The following is a 15,821-nucleotide window of genomic DNA, read 5'->3' as shown; positions in this document are numbered from 1 at the left end:
TTGGAGATAAAAATGTCTCTCTTGGGAATTCTGGGGAAAAATCTGTACCAAATATGGGTTTGGGGTTCAAAATACTGTCTTTATACTGTCAATATACTGTCTTACACTGTCTTCCTCCTCTGTAAACCTTCAATTTGAGAAAATGGCATCACAATTTATCCTGAACCAGTGATATAGAAGCAAGTGACAGAAATAAAGAGCAAAACTTATTTGGGAGGACATACTTTTAACCCAGGCTAGACAAGAGTAATGCAGACAAAACCCCACTAAAAAAAGATGTGTTCAAAATTTGAAATTATAAAAGAACAAACCCAAATGCAAACAGTAAAAAACAAGGTATGTTTGCAGACACATCAAAGAACAGATTTAGACCATCAGGTTGTAATAGAATGAGCTAGTAGACAGTATAACATATTGGTTAATATTTTCAAAGGAATAAAAGAATAAGAAACCTCAGATGGGTTTTTGTTTTAGAAAAGACCACAACAATTTGAAAAAACAAACAAACAAACAAACAAACAGATAGTCTGGAAATAAAAAAATATACCCAGAAAAAATAGGTTAGACGGTAGATTATACATAACTAAAGAGAGAATTAATGAGGTGGAAGATAGATCTTAGGAATTACCCAGAATATCATATACTTATCTATGCAAAAAAATGAAAAAATGAAAAAGTGCCATTTAGCATTATCTATCAGAATTTAAATTGGGCAAAGCTTTTGACCCAATAATTTCACTTCTTAGAGCATACCCAAGAGAACTACTGGTATATAAGCATTGGCAGGGTATAGCTAAATAAATACTGATCAAACACTTAGAATGCTATGAATCATTACAAAGATTGAAGGAGATTAGTACATGCCCACAGGGAATTACCTAAAAAATATTTTTGAGTAAAAGAAAGCAATTTCAGAGCAATACAAACAGTAACATCACTCATGAAAAACCATATGGAAATCAGGAACAAGGAAGAGATTCTTGGTTATTCAAAGGGAGGACTGGGGTAGAGAAAAATATGGGGCAGGAAAAGGAAGAAGCATCTTCAATAACTGCATCTCTATTTAAGGAGTTCGAGATTTGGTGGGGGGATCTATATAATAAGTGGGAAATGCCAATGCTGCATTAAATCATGGGTCACTTTCACATGGAGCATTGTGGCTCTTCTGCAACTCCTCAGGAACTAACTGTGAGCCACAAGATAGTGTTTAAGAAAATAGTTCTAGGCTGCTTCTTAGAAATATCACGGATGACCAAAGGATAGCCCACATTAATTGTGTTGGTCCAAATCAAGTTTCAAAACAAATTTGATGTTCTCCATTATTATATACAAATAATGAGAAGACTAAATGAAGCCCCTGAGACCTTTATGAACCTCAGACAGCATAATGGTGTAGGCATACATAAACGCACCTAATTTTCTCAGTCTTGTTGGATTTTCTCCCATTGGATTCTCAGTGGGATGTTGACAAACCTGTGCTTCTCTGACCTGAGGTAAAAGTTTTATATTCTAAATGGTCCTAAATCCTGAGTAAATAAACCCTGTCATATAGAGATGACTCCTAGAGTTTGTCTCTGTCATAATATTTGACCAGCAGGTAACAGTCATTCTTTGTTATTGATTTATTAACGTCCGTGCATTTGTAGCAGGAGCTACTAGTTGTTTATTTGAAATAGATTCTCAGTTATGAATTATTTGTTTACTGTTATCTATTCCTAAGTGTGTTAACATACAGCATCTCACTTAACAGCAGCCATGTGAGGCAAATATTATCTTAATTTTAAAAATAAGGATATTGAGTCTCAGAAGGATTATATAATTTTCAAGGTCACCTGCCAGGTGGCAGACCTTAAATTTATCCCCAGAGCTTTTGGCTCTGAAGTCTTCTTTTATTTTCATTGCAGCAACAGTACATCACGCTTTTCCATATCATACTGGCACCCACATAGTTCAGCTTGGCTCTGATGTTGTCTTTGGAACGGCTGAGTGTTTCCTGCTGGCTGCCATGGCCTATGATCACTATGTGGCCACCCGCTCTCCACTTCTCTACTCTACACACATGTCTTCCAGAGTCTGTATCGTCTTATTGGCTGCTTCCTATCTGGGGGGATGGGTGAATGCTTCATCATTTACTGGCTGTTTATTGAGCTTGACTTTCTGTGGACCAAATAAAATCAACCATGTCTTCTGTGACCTCCCACCACTAGTGAAGCTTTCTTGTACCCATATTTATGTTGCTGAAGTATCTCCTGCCATCTTAGGTGGGTCAATCATTGTAATCACATTGTTTATCATAGCTGTTTCATATCTATACATCCTGCACTTGGTCCTGAATATGCACCCCACTGAGGGAAGACACAAGGCCTTCTCTTTTTGTACTTCTCACCTCAGTGCAGCCACTTTGTTTTATGACACAGTCACATTTGTTTATGTCATACCAGAGTCAAGCCACTCATCTGACGATATTAAAGTGGTGTCTGTGTTCTATACAGTGGTGGTCCCCATGCTGAACCCCTTGATCTACAGTCTGAGAAACAAAGAGGTGAAAGAGGCAATGAGAAAATTGATGGCTAGAAAAAATAGGTCGTTTTGAAAGAAATTCAGTGTGATTCCAGAAACTGAAAAACTATAGTTTCAGGAACATATGTAATAGATGTTTATGTTGTCCATTAGCCTTATCACTTTATGTGAAGAACTATCTTAAATACACAATGCCAGTATGTTAATTAGTACCAACTTTAATTTAAAATTTTCTAGGTCACAAAATATATCATTTCATGAAATTCTGCTGGGTTCATTTTAATGTATACATTTCAGCATTAGGAGACCTAGAGAATATAGTTTTACTTTTTCTCTGCTTTGCTCATTGGTTAGAGTCCATGATTACAGAGGGTTTTATTTTTCTTCTGTTAGGTTATTATTTTTAAAATATCTTCTTGTAAGTTAGTATCTTAGAAAGCATTGTGTACTCAATGGAAATGCAATTGATAGTAGTGTCAGTCCAGGTCACTTTCTCTGGAAGCCTTGGCCTGTCTTATACAGGGTTATCATAACCTTTGAAATGGAGTCTTGAAAATTTTTATTTCCACCTAGAATAAGAGACCAAAAGAATTTATTCCATACTTTTGCCACCAAAGCAACTCAATCCAGGTAACACAGAAGAACTCTGAAGGCTGAGCCTTTGAGAGTTCCTTTGAAAATTCCCAGTAGATTTTTCATATTTTTCAAAAGTTTGTCTCCAAAGACTTGTCTTTGAACCTTTGCTAACAGGCTTTTGAATAGTAGGAAAAACTACTGGGGAGTATTGGTGGGAGGAGGCTAAGGTACAGTGGAACTTTCTTTCAGCAAGCCAATTGGTATAAAATTATGGATTAAGACACCCAGGCTGATGCAGGCAAGGACTACACCTGCGATCCTTCTCCCAAATATCTCCCAAAGTGTTCATTGCCACCACTTCTGTCACGACTTTATTTTAGGTGTTTATGATTGAGCCTGGACAGTTTTCACCCTTCTGAATTACTTCCCTGCCTCCAGAACCTTTTGATTAATCATGTTGAAAGATTAAAATATGGTTTTCCAATTATTACAAAAGTGATGTGTGTTGTATGAATCCTAGAGTAAATGTGGACTCCAATTCTCCCCAATCCAATGTTCCCAGAATATAAATTGGTGAAAGAAGAACTCTTTACAAACAGTCAGGGATAAGAAGACAACTTGCAGAAGGAATAGCTTCAGGAATTCCTGGTAACTCAGGTCTCCTGTGGATGATGTTATTTATCCACAGTTTTTTAGAAAGATAACACCAGAGAGTCCGAGGCTAGTCACCAGGTTTTACAATGAAGTAATCAGGTGGCGTTCCCCCTCATCGCTCTGGACCTCTTATGTTGAGCATTTTAAAAAAGCATTTGTCAGCCATTTGTATATCTCCTTTCGTGTAATGTCTCTTCAAGTCCTTTGCCAATTTTATGCTCAGATTGTACTTTTCTTATCGATTTGTTCTTACTATAATCTGTCTACAACTCTTTTGTCAGATTTCTGCATTTGGAAGTTATACTCCCATTCCGGTTTGCCTTATCACTCTCTTAATTGTCTCTTGATGAACGGAAGTTTTTAATTTTAATGAAGTCTAATGTAACAACATTTTCCTTATTGTTTTGTGTTTTAGTGACAAGTTCAAGAAATCTTTTCCCAATCCAAGGCTACAAAAATATTCTCTCATGTATTCTAAAGGTTTTATACTTTTGAAACTCAGAGTTGGGCTGTAATTTTACTTTGTTTCAAGTATGAATTAAAAAGGGCAGAGCCAACACATATATTTACTGAGAGAATGTGTGAAACTATGTGGTTTTGCTTGTATTACCAGCTCCTCCTCCAAGACTGTTTTTTATTTTATTTTATTTTATTAATTATTTATTTTTTAATTTACATCCAAGTTAGTTAGCATATAGTGCAACAAAAATATCAGGAGTAGATTCCTTAATTCCCCTTACCCATTTAGCCCATCCCCTCTCCCACAACCCCTCCAGCAACCCTCAGTTTTTCTCTGTATTTAAGAGTCTCTTATGTTTTGTCCCCCTCCCTGTTTTTATATTCTTTTTGCTTCCCTTATGTTCATCTGTTTTGTATCTTAAAGTTCTCATATGAGTGAAGTCATATGATATTTGTCTTTCTCTGACTAATTTCACTTAGCATAATACCCTCTAGTTCCATCCATGCAGTTGCTAATGGCAAGATTTCATTCTTTTTGATTGCCAAGTAATCCTCCATTATGTGTGTGTGTGTATATATATATATATATATATACACACACACACATACCACACCTTCTTTATCCATTCATCCACCGATGGACATTTGGGCTCTTTCCATACTTTGGCTATTGTTGATAGTGCTGCTATAAACATCGGGGTGCGTGTATCCCTTCGAAACAGCACACCTGTATCCCCTGGATAAATACCTAGTAGTGCAATTGCTGGGTCGTAGGGTAGTTCTATTTTTAATCTTTTGAGGACCCTCCATACTGTTTTCCAGAGTGACTGCACCAGTTTGCATTCTCACCAGCAGTACAAAAGAGATCCTCTTTCTCCACATCCTCGCCAACCTCTGTTGTTGCCTGAGTTGTTAATGTTAGCCATTCTGACAGGTGTGAGGTGGGATCTCGTGGTTTTGATTTATATTTCCCTGGTGATGAGTGATGTTGAGCATTTTTTCATGTGTCGGTTGGCCATCTGGATGGGTTGTTTGGAGAAGTGTCTTTTCATGCAAGACTGCTTTTTAGATAAACTCCTTGGAGTGTAGGGGAAGGGAATTTTGGGGTGAAATGATTTACTTTTGCACTAGGGTTACTTCTGATTTCTGTCTGTCCAGGCAGTCCACGATGTCATCTAAGGATTGGCTGATTCCTTCTCATCCCTTCAAGGTCTCTCAGTATAATGCAAGCCAGACTATGCACCTGCCCTCAGATATGCAACCTGTCACAGTTCTCTGCTCACAGGGAAACAATCCCATTACAAAACACCAAAAAGAATAAAATAATCTAGGAATATATTTAGTGAAGGAGGTGAAACTTCCTTTGTTTACTTTGTAAACTTGTATAGTGAAAACTATAAAATATTGATAAAAGAAATTAAATAAGACCCAAGCAAATGTAAAAACATCCTGTGTTCTTAGGTTGGAAGACTTAATATTGTTAAAATATCCATACCTTCCAGGCAGATTCAGTGCATCCCTACCAAAATCTCAATATAATTTTTATAGAAATGGAAAAAAGAATTATAAAATTCATATGGAACCACAAAGGGCCCCCAAACAGCCAAAATAATCTTGAGAAGGAACAGCAAAGCTATAGGCATCACATTTCCTGATTCAAAATAATATTGCAAAGCTACATTAATTCAAATAGTATGGTACTGACATAAAGACATACGTCTAGGCCAATGAATAGAATAGAGTGCCAGAAATACGTTAATGCATATGCAGTCAAATAATTTTCAACAAAGGCACCAAGAATACACAGTGAGGAAAGTCTCTTCAATAAATGGTGTTGGGAAAACTGGATATCCATATTCAAAAGAATGAAATTGAACTCTTTTTTTTTTAATTTAAATACAAGTTAGTTAACATATAGTGTAATAATGACTTCAGGAGTAGAATTTAGTGATTCATCGCTTATAGATAACACCCAGTACTCATCTCAACAAGGCTTCCTTGATGCCCCTCGCCCATTTAGCCCATCCCCCCACCCAACATCCCTCCAGCAACCCTCAGTTTGTTCTCTGTATTTAAGAGTCTCTTATGGCTTATCTCCCTCTCTGTTTTTATATTATTTTTGCTTCCCTTGAAATCTTATCTTAAAGTAAACAAAAGAATAAACTCAAAATGGATTAAAGACTTAAATGTAAGAAATAAAACTGCAAGAAGAAAACCCCTGGAAGAAAACAGGGGAAAAGTTTCATGTCATTGGTCTTGGCAATAATGTTTTTGGTATGACATTGAAATCACAGGCAACAAAACCAACGAAATCACAGGCAAACAAAATCACAGGTAACAAAAATAGATAAGTGGGACTACATCAAACTTAAAGCTTCTGCACAGCAATGAAAACCATCACCAAAGTGAAAAGGTAACTACAGAATGAGAAAATATTTGCAAACGATATATCTGATAAGACATTAATTTCCAAAATATATAAGGAACAACTCAGCAAAGACAACTCAATAGCAAAAACAAGAAATGGCCAAGAGGTACCAGGAAAGATACTCAACATTGCTCATCATCATATAGATGCAAATCAAAACCATGATGAAATATCACCTCATATGTGTCAAGATGGCTATTATCAAAAAAACAAAAGGTAAGTGTAGGTGAAGGGCACCTGGGAGGATCAGTCAGTTAAGTGTCCAACTTCGGTTCAGGTCATGATCTCACCATCTGTGGGTTTAAGCCCCGTGTCAGGCTCTGTGCTGAAAGCTCTGAGCCTGGAGCCTGCTTTGGATTCTGTGTCTCCCTCTCTCTGCCCCTGCCTCACTCATGCTCTGTCTCTCTCTCTCTCTCTCAAAAATAACTAAAAACATTAAAAAATTTAAAATTTTTTTTAAAAAGTAATTGTAGGTGAGTATGTGGAGAGAGGGCAAACTTTTATACATTGTTGCTGGGAATGCAAAATGGTACAGCTGCTATGAAAACCAGTATGGAGGTTGCTCAATTAAGAATAGAACTACCGTATCATTCAGTAATCCCAACTCTAAATATTTATCTAAAAGAACTGTAATCAGTATCTCAGAGATATTAGCACTGACATGTTCACTCCAGCACTATTGACAATAGCCAAGATATGAGAAAGCAACTTAAATGTCTACTCACAGGTAAATGGATAAAGAAAATTTGGTATATATACATACAATGGAATCTTTTTTAGTCTTGAAAAGAGGAAATTCTGCAATATGTGATAACATGGATGAACTTGGAAGACATTATGCTGAGTGAAATAAGCCAGTCACAGAAGGACTAACACTAAATGATTCTACTTTATGGTGTACCTAAAACATTCAAAGTCACAGACTCAAGAGTGGAATGATGCTTGTCAGAGGCTGGAATTGGAGTGAGATGGGAAGTTGCTAATCAACAGGCATCAGGTTGCAGTTGAGCAAGAGAAATACGTTCTAAAGATCTGCTGCAGAACGTTGTATTGTAGTCAACAAGACTGTATTGTACACCCAAAAGCCTGTCGAGATGTCTCGTGTCTAGTACTGGTACTGCTATGTACCAGGCACTCTGCAATGTCCTCAGCATAAAGTGTGGAACAAAGCAGACATGATCCTTCCCTCACGTAAGTGTAGGAAAGTAGTCCAAAAAAAAAAAATAAATAAAATAAAAATAAAAATAAAAGACCCGAAGCAATTATTTACACTAGTATCATCATAATTAAAAGTGTAATAGATGCAAAACATATTTCAGGATTCTCTGAAACTATACACCATGAGACTATGACTTAGTCTAGGGTGTCAGAAGAAGTTTGAACGGTGAAATAAATTTAAACCTGAGACCTAAGGTGACTAGGAATTGGTCTTCTGTTGAAAGGGGGTGGAGTGATGAATATAACCATAAAATGGTTTTTAGTTGTGGGAGTACCTATTTATCTTTAGGTCCTAGTATAGTATCTGATACATACAAAGATTTTCTAAAAATTGTTTAACACTAATTCAACAAACGTATTCAGTGCCTCCTACATTCTCAGTGTTGCACCATTAAAGAGGGATACAAAAATAGTCATAGACACTGCACTTTCAACCAAGGAAAGAGCAAGATGTTCCAACTATAATGGATACTAATCAAATGGTGTGAACAAAATGTTGAGAGGAGGACAGGAATGAAGGGAATTTAATTCTCGCAGATATAATCTGAGATATTTTTGTGGAATTGATGGCCACCTGTTTGTGTCATTTATCAGCCACAGTTGGGCTTCCTTAAAACCTAAAGGAGATCAAGTCGGATTCATTCCTGGGCTGCAGGGCTGGTTCAACATTCGCAAATCAATCAATGTGATACATCACATTAATAAAAGATAAGAACCCTATGATCCTGTCAATTGATGCAGAAAAAGCATTTGACAAAATTCAGCATCCTTTCTTAAAAACCCTCGAGAAAGTCGGGATAGAAGGAACATACTTAAACATCATAAAAACCATTTATGAAAAGCCCACAGCTAATATCATCCTCAATGGGGGAAAACTGAGAGCTTCCCCCCTGAGGTCAGGAATACCACAGGGATGTCCACTTTCACCGCTGTTGTTTAACATAGTGTTGGAAGTTCTAGCATCAGCAGTCAGACAATAAAAGTAAATCAAAGGCATCAAAGTTGGCAAAGATGAAGTCAAGCTTTCACTTTTTGCAGATGACATGATATTATACATGGAAAGCCCGATAGACTCCACCAAAAGTCTGGTAGAACTGATACATGAATTCAGCAAAGTTGCAGGATACCAAATTAATGTACAGAAATCAGTTGCATTCTTATACATTAATAATGAAGCAACAGAAAGGCAAATAAAGAAACTGATCCCATTCACAATTGCACCAAGAATCACAAAATACCTAGGAATAAACCTACCCAAAGATGTGAAAGATCTGTCTGCTGAAAACTATAGAAAGCTTATGAAGGAAATTGAAGAAGATACAAAGAAATGGAAAAACATTCCATGCTCATGGATTGGAAGAATAAATATTGTTAAAATGTCAATACTACCCAAAGCAATCTACACATTCAATGCAATCCCAATTAAATTGCACCAGCATTCTTCTCGAAGCTAGAATGAGCAATCCTAAAATTTGTATGGAACCACAGAAGACCCCGAACAGCCAAAGTAATTTTGAAGAAGACCAAACCGGGAGGCATCACAATCCCAGACTTTAGGCTCTACTACAAAGCTGTAATCATCAAGACAACATGGTATTGGCACAAAAACAGACACATAGACCAATGGAATAGAATAGAGACTCCAGAACTGGACCCACAAAAGTATGGCCAACTAATCTTTGACAAAGCAGGAAAGAATATCCAATGGAAAAAAGACAGTCTCTTTAACAAATGGTGCTGGGAGAACTGGACAGCAACATGCAGAAGAATGAAACTAGACCACTTTCTTACACCATTCACAAAAATAAACTCAAAATGGATAAAGGACCTGAATGTGAGACAGGAAACCATCAAAACCCTAGAGGAGAAAGCAGGAAAAAACCTCTCTGACCTCAGCCCCAGCAATTTCTTACTTGACACATCCCCAAGGGCAAGGGAATTAAAAGCAAAAATGAACTATTGGGACCTCATGAAGATAAAAACTTCTGCACAGCAAAGGAAACAATCAACAAAACTAAAAGGCAACTGATGGAATGGGAAAAGATATTTGCAAATGGCATATTGGACAAAGGGCTAGTGTCCAAAATCTATAAAGAACCCACCAAACTCCACACCCAAAAAATAAATAATCCAGTGAAGAAATGGGCAGAAAACACGAATAGACACTTCTCTAAAGAAGACATCCGGATGGCCAACAAGCACATGAAAAGCTGCTCAACATCACTCCTCATCAGGGAAATACAAATCAAAACCACACTCAGATACCACCTCACGCCAGTCAGAGTGGCTAAAATGAACAAATCAGAAGACTATAGATGCTGGTGAGGATGTGGAGAAATGGGAACCCTCTTGCACTGTTGGTGGGAATGCAAACTGGTGCAGCCGCTCTGGAAAACAGTGTGGAGGTTCCTCAAAAAATTAAAAATAGACCTACCCCATGACCCAGCAATAGCACTGCTAGGAATTTACCCAAGGGATACAGGAGTGCTGATGCATAGGGGCACTTGTACCCCAATGTTTATAGCAGCACTCTCAACAATAGCCAAATTATGGAAAGAGCCTAAATGTCCATCAACTGATGAGTGGACAAAGAAATTGTGGTTTATATACACAATGGAATACTACTTGGCAATGAGAAAGAATGAAATATGGCCCTTTGTAGCAACATGGGTGGAACTGGAGAGTGTTATGCTAAGTGAAATAAGTCATACAGAGAAAGACAGATACCATATGTTTTCACTCTTATGTGGATCCTGAGAAACTTAACAGACCATGGGGGAGAGGAAGGAAAAAAAAAGTTAGGGAGGGAGGGAGCCAAACCATAAGAGACTCTTAAAAACTGAGAGCAATCTGAGGGTTGATGGGGGGTGGGAAGGAGGGGAGGGTGGGTGATGGGTATTGAGGAGGGCACCTTTTGGGATGAGCACTGGGTGTTGTATGGAAACCAATTTGACAATAAATTTCATATTAAAAAAAAAAACCTAAAGGAATAGTATCTTTCTAGGACAGAGGGAGTCTCATAGTATGCCCATTTCCTAATTTGGTGGCTTTGAGGTGTTTGAGGTGTTAGAACCTCCTAATATGAATTATCACATTTAGCTTTGTTCTGAAGGTTATTGACTAATGGGCTCTTCAAGCCCAGAATCAAAGGTACCTGACCTTCAACCTTCGAGAATGTTCTGCTATGTGGCCATGGTTCAAGAATACAACCAGAGTTGATTGTGGCCATGTATCTTTGACAATCTGCCAGTCAATGTGGAAGTTGTGGTAGGCAGGGTTCTAAGAAAAATGTTAGTGTGAGATTCATTGTTTTATTAAGAGTTGATGGATTAAGGTTGGCAAAGGGGAGAGGGAATAGCATGTGCGTGAGAATCTCTTCCACCAATAAGCATGGGATGTATGTGAAGTGTCCTAGATCCACATTACATGTAAAAATACATATGATTTTTTAAAAGTTACATCACTTATGTTGAAAATAATATTGCAATTCCAATGGACTCATGTTTATAAGTTAAACTGTACTAGGAAACCCACATTATCTCTAAACATAGGTGACATGAAAACCTGGGCCACTGAATATAGCCACACTTCATAAATGTCACAAATTGTCACAGCCATATTAGTTATGTTGATCTAATAATCAACTTCAATGGTAGTAAAATATTATAATATTTTTCAGTTTATTTAAATTGAAATGTTTAATTATTATATTTAATTAAAAAATAAAAGGAACCACAGAGTATTGAGAAAGTATTTCATTCACACACTTTTACATAATCAGGTTTACATGCTATTTCTCTGTCCCAGTAGATATGTGCATGTAATTTCTCTATCCCAGTGGATTCTCAGTGTAGTTTTCCAGGACAAATAAAGAAATTAACTTGTAATTACAAGTGACGTAAGTGATTTGGGCCTTATCTCAAATGACATAAGCCTCACTTGAATATGGCACTGCTTTACAGTGACAACTCCTTGGAGCCTATCCCTAATATTGTAGTGGATGTGTCCCAAATTTATACTGTTCTTTGTTAAGGGATACTGAAATATTTGATTCTCTTATATGTACCAGAAGTTACAAGTTGATTATTTCAAGTTCATCACTAGTAATTGAGCATCTATTTGTTGTGTGCACAGTGCTTGGTATTTTCATCCACATCATTTCATTTAACACAAGAATCACATAAGGTATGTATCATTATTTCCTTTTTATAGAAGAGGAAACAGAAGGTCAACAATGTCTTTCAATGTGCCTATGATTCCATAGATAGTGATAGGCAGAGCTAGAAACCGATATCAAGTTTGTGTGGCTGCAAAGTCCATGGTCTTTGTGCACATCACTTTGCCTTCCCTCCTGGCACTCATATCCAACTTTGAAAGCTTTTGTGCCTTTCATACATTTATTTTTTCTAAAGTAATTCTTTTCAGGCTGAGGCTTTGTCTTGTTAAAAAAAAAAACAAAAGCCAGAATGTGAGAATTCAGACACATAACCCTAGTACTGCTCATATTGTAGGATATCATGGTCATGATTCACACACAACTTTTGGGGAAATGTCCATGCTTGCTGATAGTTATGTATGTATGTTTTCTTAAGTCTTCAGATTGAAGTTCTTCAAGAAAAATCAAATTATTCTGGAGAATATGTTGCTCTTTAATCTAGAAAAGCCATGGAAATGGCCGAATGTAACTAACATACTCTCCCCTGTCCTTGATTATGTGCTCTAATTTGAACCAAGGGAATATTATTCTGAAATGATCGTTTTTCTTCCAATCCAATTTCCTAGCCTCCCTAGCTGGCTACTTCCATCCATACCTCTCTAACTACTCTCTCCCCCCATCACCATCATATGCCCCCACTTCTTATTTCCCTATAGTTTCATACTACAACCGATGAAACCATCACTTACCAATGTAGGTCTCCAAATGCTTCAGTTCACTTTCCAATTAATCCCAGTCCATAAAAATACCTGGACTCTTCTCTGCTTCATGTAATCCAAGAAGCATGAAAAAGTATGATGTGAGAGATAAATCTTGGAAGATTTTGCAAAATATCCTGGATTTAGCTCATAACAATAAGAAAAATTGTGTTTGGCCCATTCAGCTTGAACATAAACACTTTCCAGCCCTTGGTATCAATGATAACTAAGGATGTGATTTTTTTTTTTTCATTCCAGGAAAAGGATCAAGTCAGAAAAACATGTCAAAATCAACTCGATACTTTTTGGTCCAGTAATTGGATAAATGGTGATAGTATTTACTGAAAAGAGAATACTGGTGCAGAGGCACATTTGGGATGAGGGTAGAAAATCAAGAGCTGACCTTTCTATAATCACTTAGGTTATTTACAGTTTATGTTATTACAATCAGTATTGCTGTAACATCATTTTACATATTCTTGTACACATGGGGAAGACTTACTCTACAGTATTTTATACAGTATAGGAGTAAAATAGCTGAATTCTAAGGTAATTGAGTCTCCAATTTTAATATATTCATGGAATTTGAAAAGAAAATTTGTGTGCACAAAGTATTCTAGAAGTGAGGCAAAGTTACCATTTAAAAATTTTAATTGTAGGGTTCTCTACATGTATCTTCATTAAATGTGGGGTAATTTCAACCATTTTAATCTCCTCTGGTTCTGATTTCAATAGCCACCATTAAATGAATAGATGGAGACTGAAAACCACACAGCAGTGACAGAGTTCATCATTCTGGGATTAACAGATAATCCCACACTATGTGCCATCTTCTTTGTGATTTTTCTAGGAGTTTATGTAGTTACCATCGTGGGAAATATCAGTATAATCATCTTAATCCGAAGCAGCCCACAGCTGCACACCCCAATGTACCTTTTTCTCAGCCATTTGGCCTTTGTGGATATTGGGTATTCCACTTCAGTCACACCAATCATGCTGATGAGTTTTTTAAGAGAGAAAACAACAATCCCTGTCACTGGTTGTATAGCCCAGCTTGGCTCTGATGTCACTTTTGGGACTACAGAATGCTTCCTGCTGGCTACCATGGCCTATGATCGCTATGTGGCCATCTGCTCTCCCTTACTCTACTCCACCCAGATGTCCTCAGTGGTCTGCTTCCTCCTACTGGGGGCTTCCTACCTGGGTGGATGCATGAACGCTTCATCATTTACAGGCTGTCTGATGAATCTATCTTTCTGTGGACCAAATAAAATCAACCATTTTTTCTGTGACCTCTTTCCACTCTTGAAGCTTTCTTGTGGCCATGTTTTTATTGCTGAAATATCTCCCGCCATCTCTTCTGCATCCGTCCTCATAAGCACACTGTTTACCATAATTGTGTCCTACAGCTACATCCTCCACTCAATTCTGAATATGCGCTCTACTGAGGGGAGGAAGAAGGCCTTCTCAACCTGCACTTCCCACCTCACTGCCGTCACTTTGTTTTATGGGACAGTTTTGTTCGTTTATGTGATGCCCAAGTCCAGTTATTCAGCTGATCAGGTCAAAGTGGCATCTGTCATCTATACAGTGGTGGTCCCCATGTTGAATCCCCTCATCTACAGTCTGAGGAACAAGGAGGTGAAAGGGGCCATGAGAAAACTAATGGCCAGAACACACTGGTTTTCCTGAATCAGATCAGATATAAATCCATAAATAACAAAGCAATGATTCGGGGAAACATTTGTGCTGGATACTTTAATGGTATTTATCATTAACTTCATCACTTTGATAGTGAAGAGCTCCTATAAATGTAAAAAGCCAATGTTTACTTCCATATAAGAAGTTAAATGTATCATTTAATGTGGAAATCTGTTTCATTCAAATTAAATATGAACTGTTCAAGGTAAGAATACCCGCTTGCAAAATAGTTTCATTAATCAGTTGTGAGTCCTATATTAAATACAGAGAGCTATTTCCACCAAAGATCAGATTTAATTGAATTCCATCTAGTTAAATAACATTTGGGGAAAAAATTTGTCCCCAACAGATCTGTAATAAAAGATAATATTGACAAGTCAGGACGTTCAGGCCACTTCCTTTAAAGGTACTGCCTTGCCTTTGTCAATGTATATTTAAACATTTGGGAGCATTGATGTTCATGTCTCCAGAAAGCCTCTATGTGCACTTTATTGAAGTGAGAGCAAAGATCATGATTCCTCTGCTTGGCCATTAAGAGATCCAACCCAGATAACACAGAAGAGACCTTGTATACACCTGTGCCAACTCTTTTTACAATGTAAGTCTTACCAGATGAGTCTAGGGTAAGATTTCAGAAGCTGAGGTTTCTTTGGAGGGGGAGACTGGGACATTGGGACTTTGTTTCAGCAATAATTTATAGGTAGGAGGCATGAAATTATGGGTCAGGCAAATAATACGTTTGCCACACATTTTGTAATGTCTCTCAAGGAGGCGTCCACTGTCCCTGCTTCTTCCACTGAACTTTTGGCGCTTATGATCCCGTCTGGTTATGGCAGTTGCCTCTAAATTGATTCCCTGCCTCCTGTATGCCTTTCACAATGGTTTATGATTAATATTTTAGCTAATATATTTTGTTAGCATATGAATAATGTCAGACAAATTCTGAGACACTTTGGAGGGACCACTTTGCAAGCTGAGCTGGTAAAGCGCCAAAGTCAGCACGGACACAGCCCTTTGCAAAGAGAGGGCTCCCAAAGGTATGACTTCAGTCTTGGAAAAGGGCATGTTCGAGTCACGGTGGGAGATCTGCACTCTGGTGGTTGAAGTTTTTCAATGAGTGTTTCTGGAAGTCTTTGTCTTCATCTTTCCTCCTATACTTTGCTTTTCACCAGGATTCATCTTCTGCCCTCTTCCCTCTCCTCCTCCCCATGATCCCCATAGGTAATCTTATCTTCTCCCATGAGCTCAGCTGCCACTGGTGTGGTGACAGAGTCCCTACACACCTTCCTTGAAGGACAGATGAACTTCTTCACTGGCCTTTCCCCCCAAGACTCTCAAACTCAGTGTGCCC

The 15,821-nt window shown here is 37.7% G+C and overlaps 2 protein-coding genes across 2 annotated transcripts; both read left to right on the top strand.

Annotated features, from left to right (window-relative positions):
- Positions 1-1,461: 1,461 nt before the first annotated feature.
- Positions 1,462-2,693, top strand: LOC125929177 (olfactory receptor 481-like). The gene is made up of 2 exons (XM_049640129.1): positions 1,462-1,493; positions 1,840-2,693. Exons 1-2 carry the CDS (start codon positions 1,462-1,464, stop codon positions 2,591-2,593), a joined length of 786 nt encoding a protein of 261 aa, XP_049496086.1. The 3' UTR covers positions 2,594-2,693.
- Positions 2,694-11,849: 9,156 nt separating this feature from the next.
- On the top strand, positions 11,850-14,660 carry LOC125936579 (olfactory receptor 481). The gene has a single exon (XM_049650755.1). The coding sequence runs from the start codon at positions 13,523-13,525 to the stop codon at positions 14,459-14,461; it is 939 nt and encodes a 312-aa protein (XP_049506712.1). The 5' UTR covers positions 11,850-13,522; the 3' UTR covers positions 14,462-14,660.
- The last annotated feature ends 1,161 nt before the right edge of the window (positions 14,661-15,821 follow it).

The sequence above is a fragment of the Panthera uncia genome, chromosome D1, assembly GCF_023721935.1.
Source record: "Panthera uncia isolate 11264 chromosome D1, Puncia_PCG_1.0, whole genome shotgun sequence".
NCBI lineage: Eukaryota > Metazoa > Chordata > Mammalia > Carnivora > Felidae > Panthera > Panthera uncia.
The sequence above is the reverse complement of the archived record's forward strand: the minus strand, read 5'-3'. Positions and strand labels throughout refer to the sequence as shown.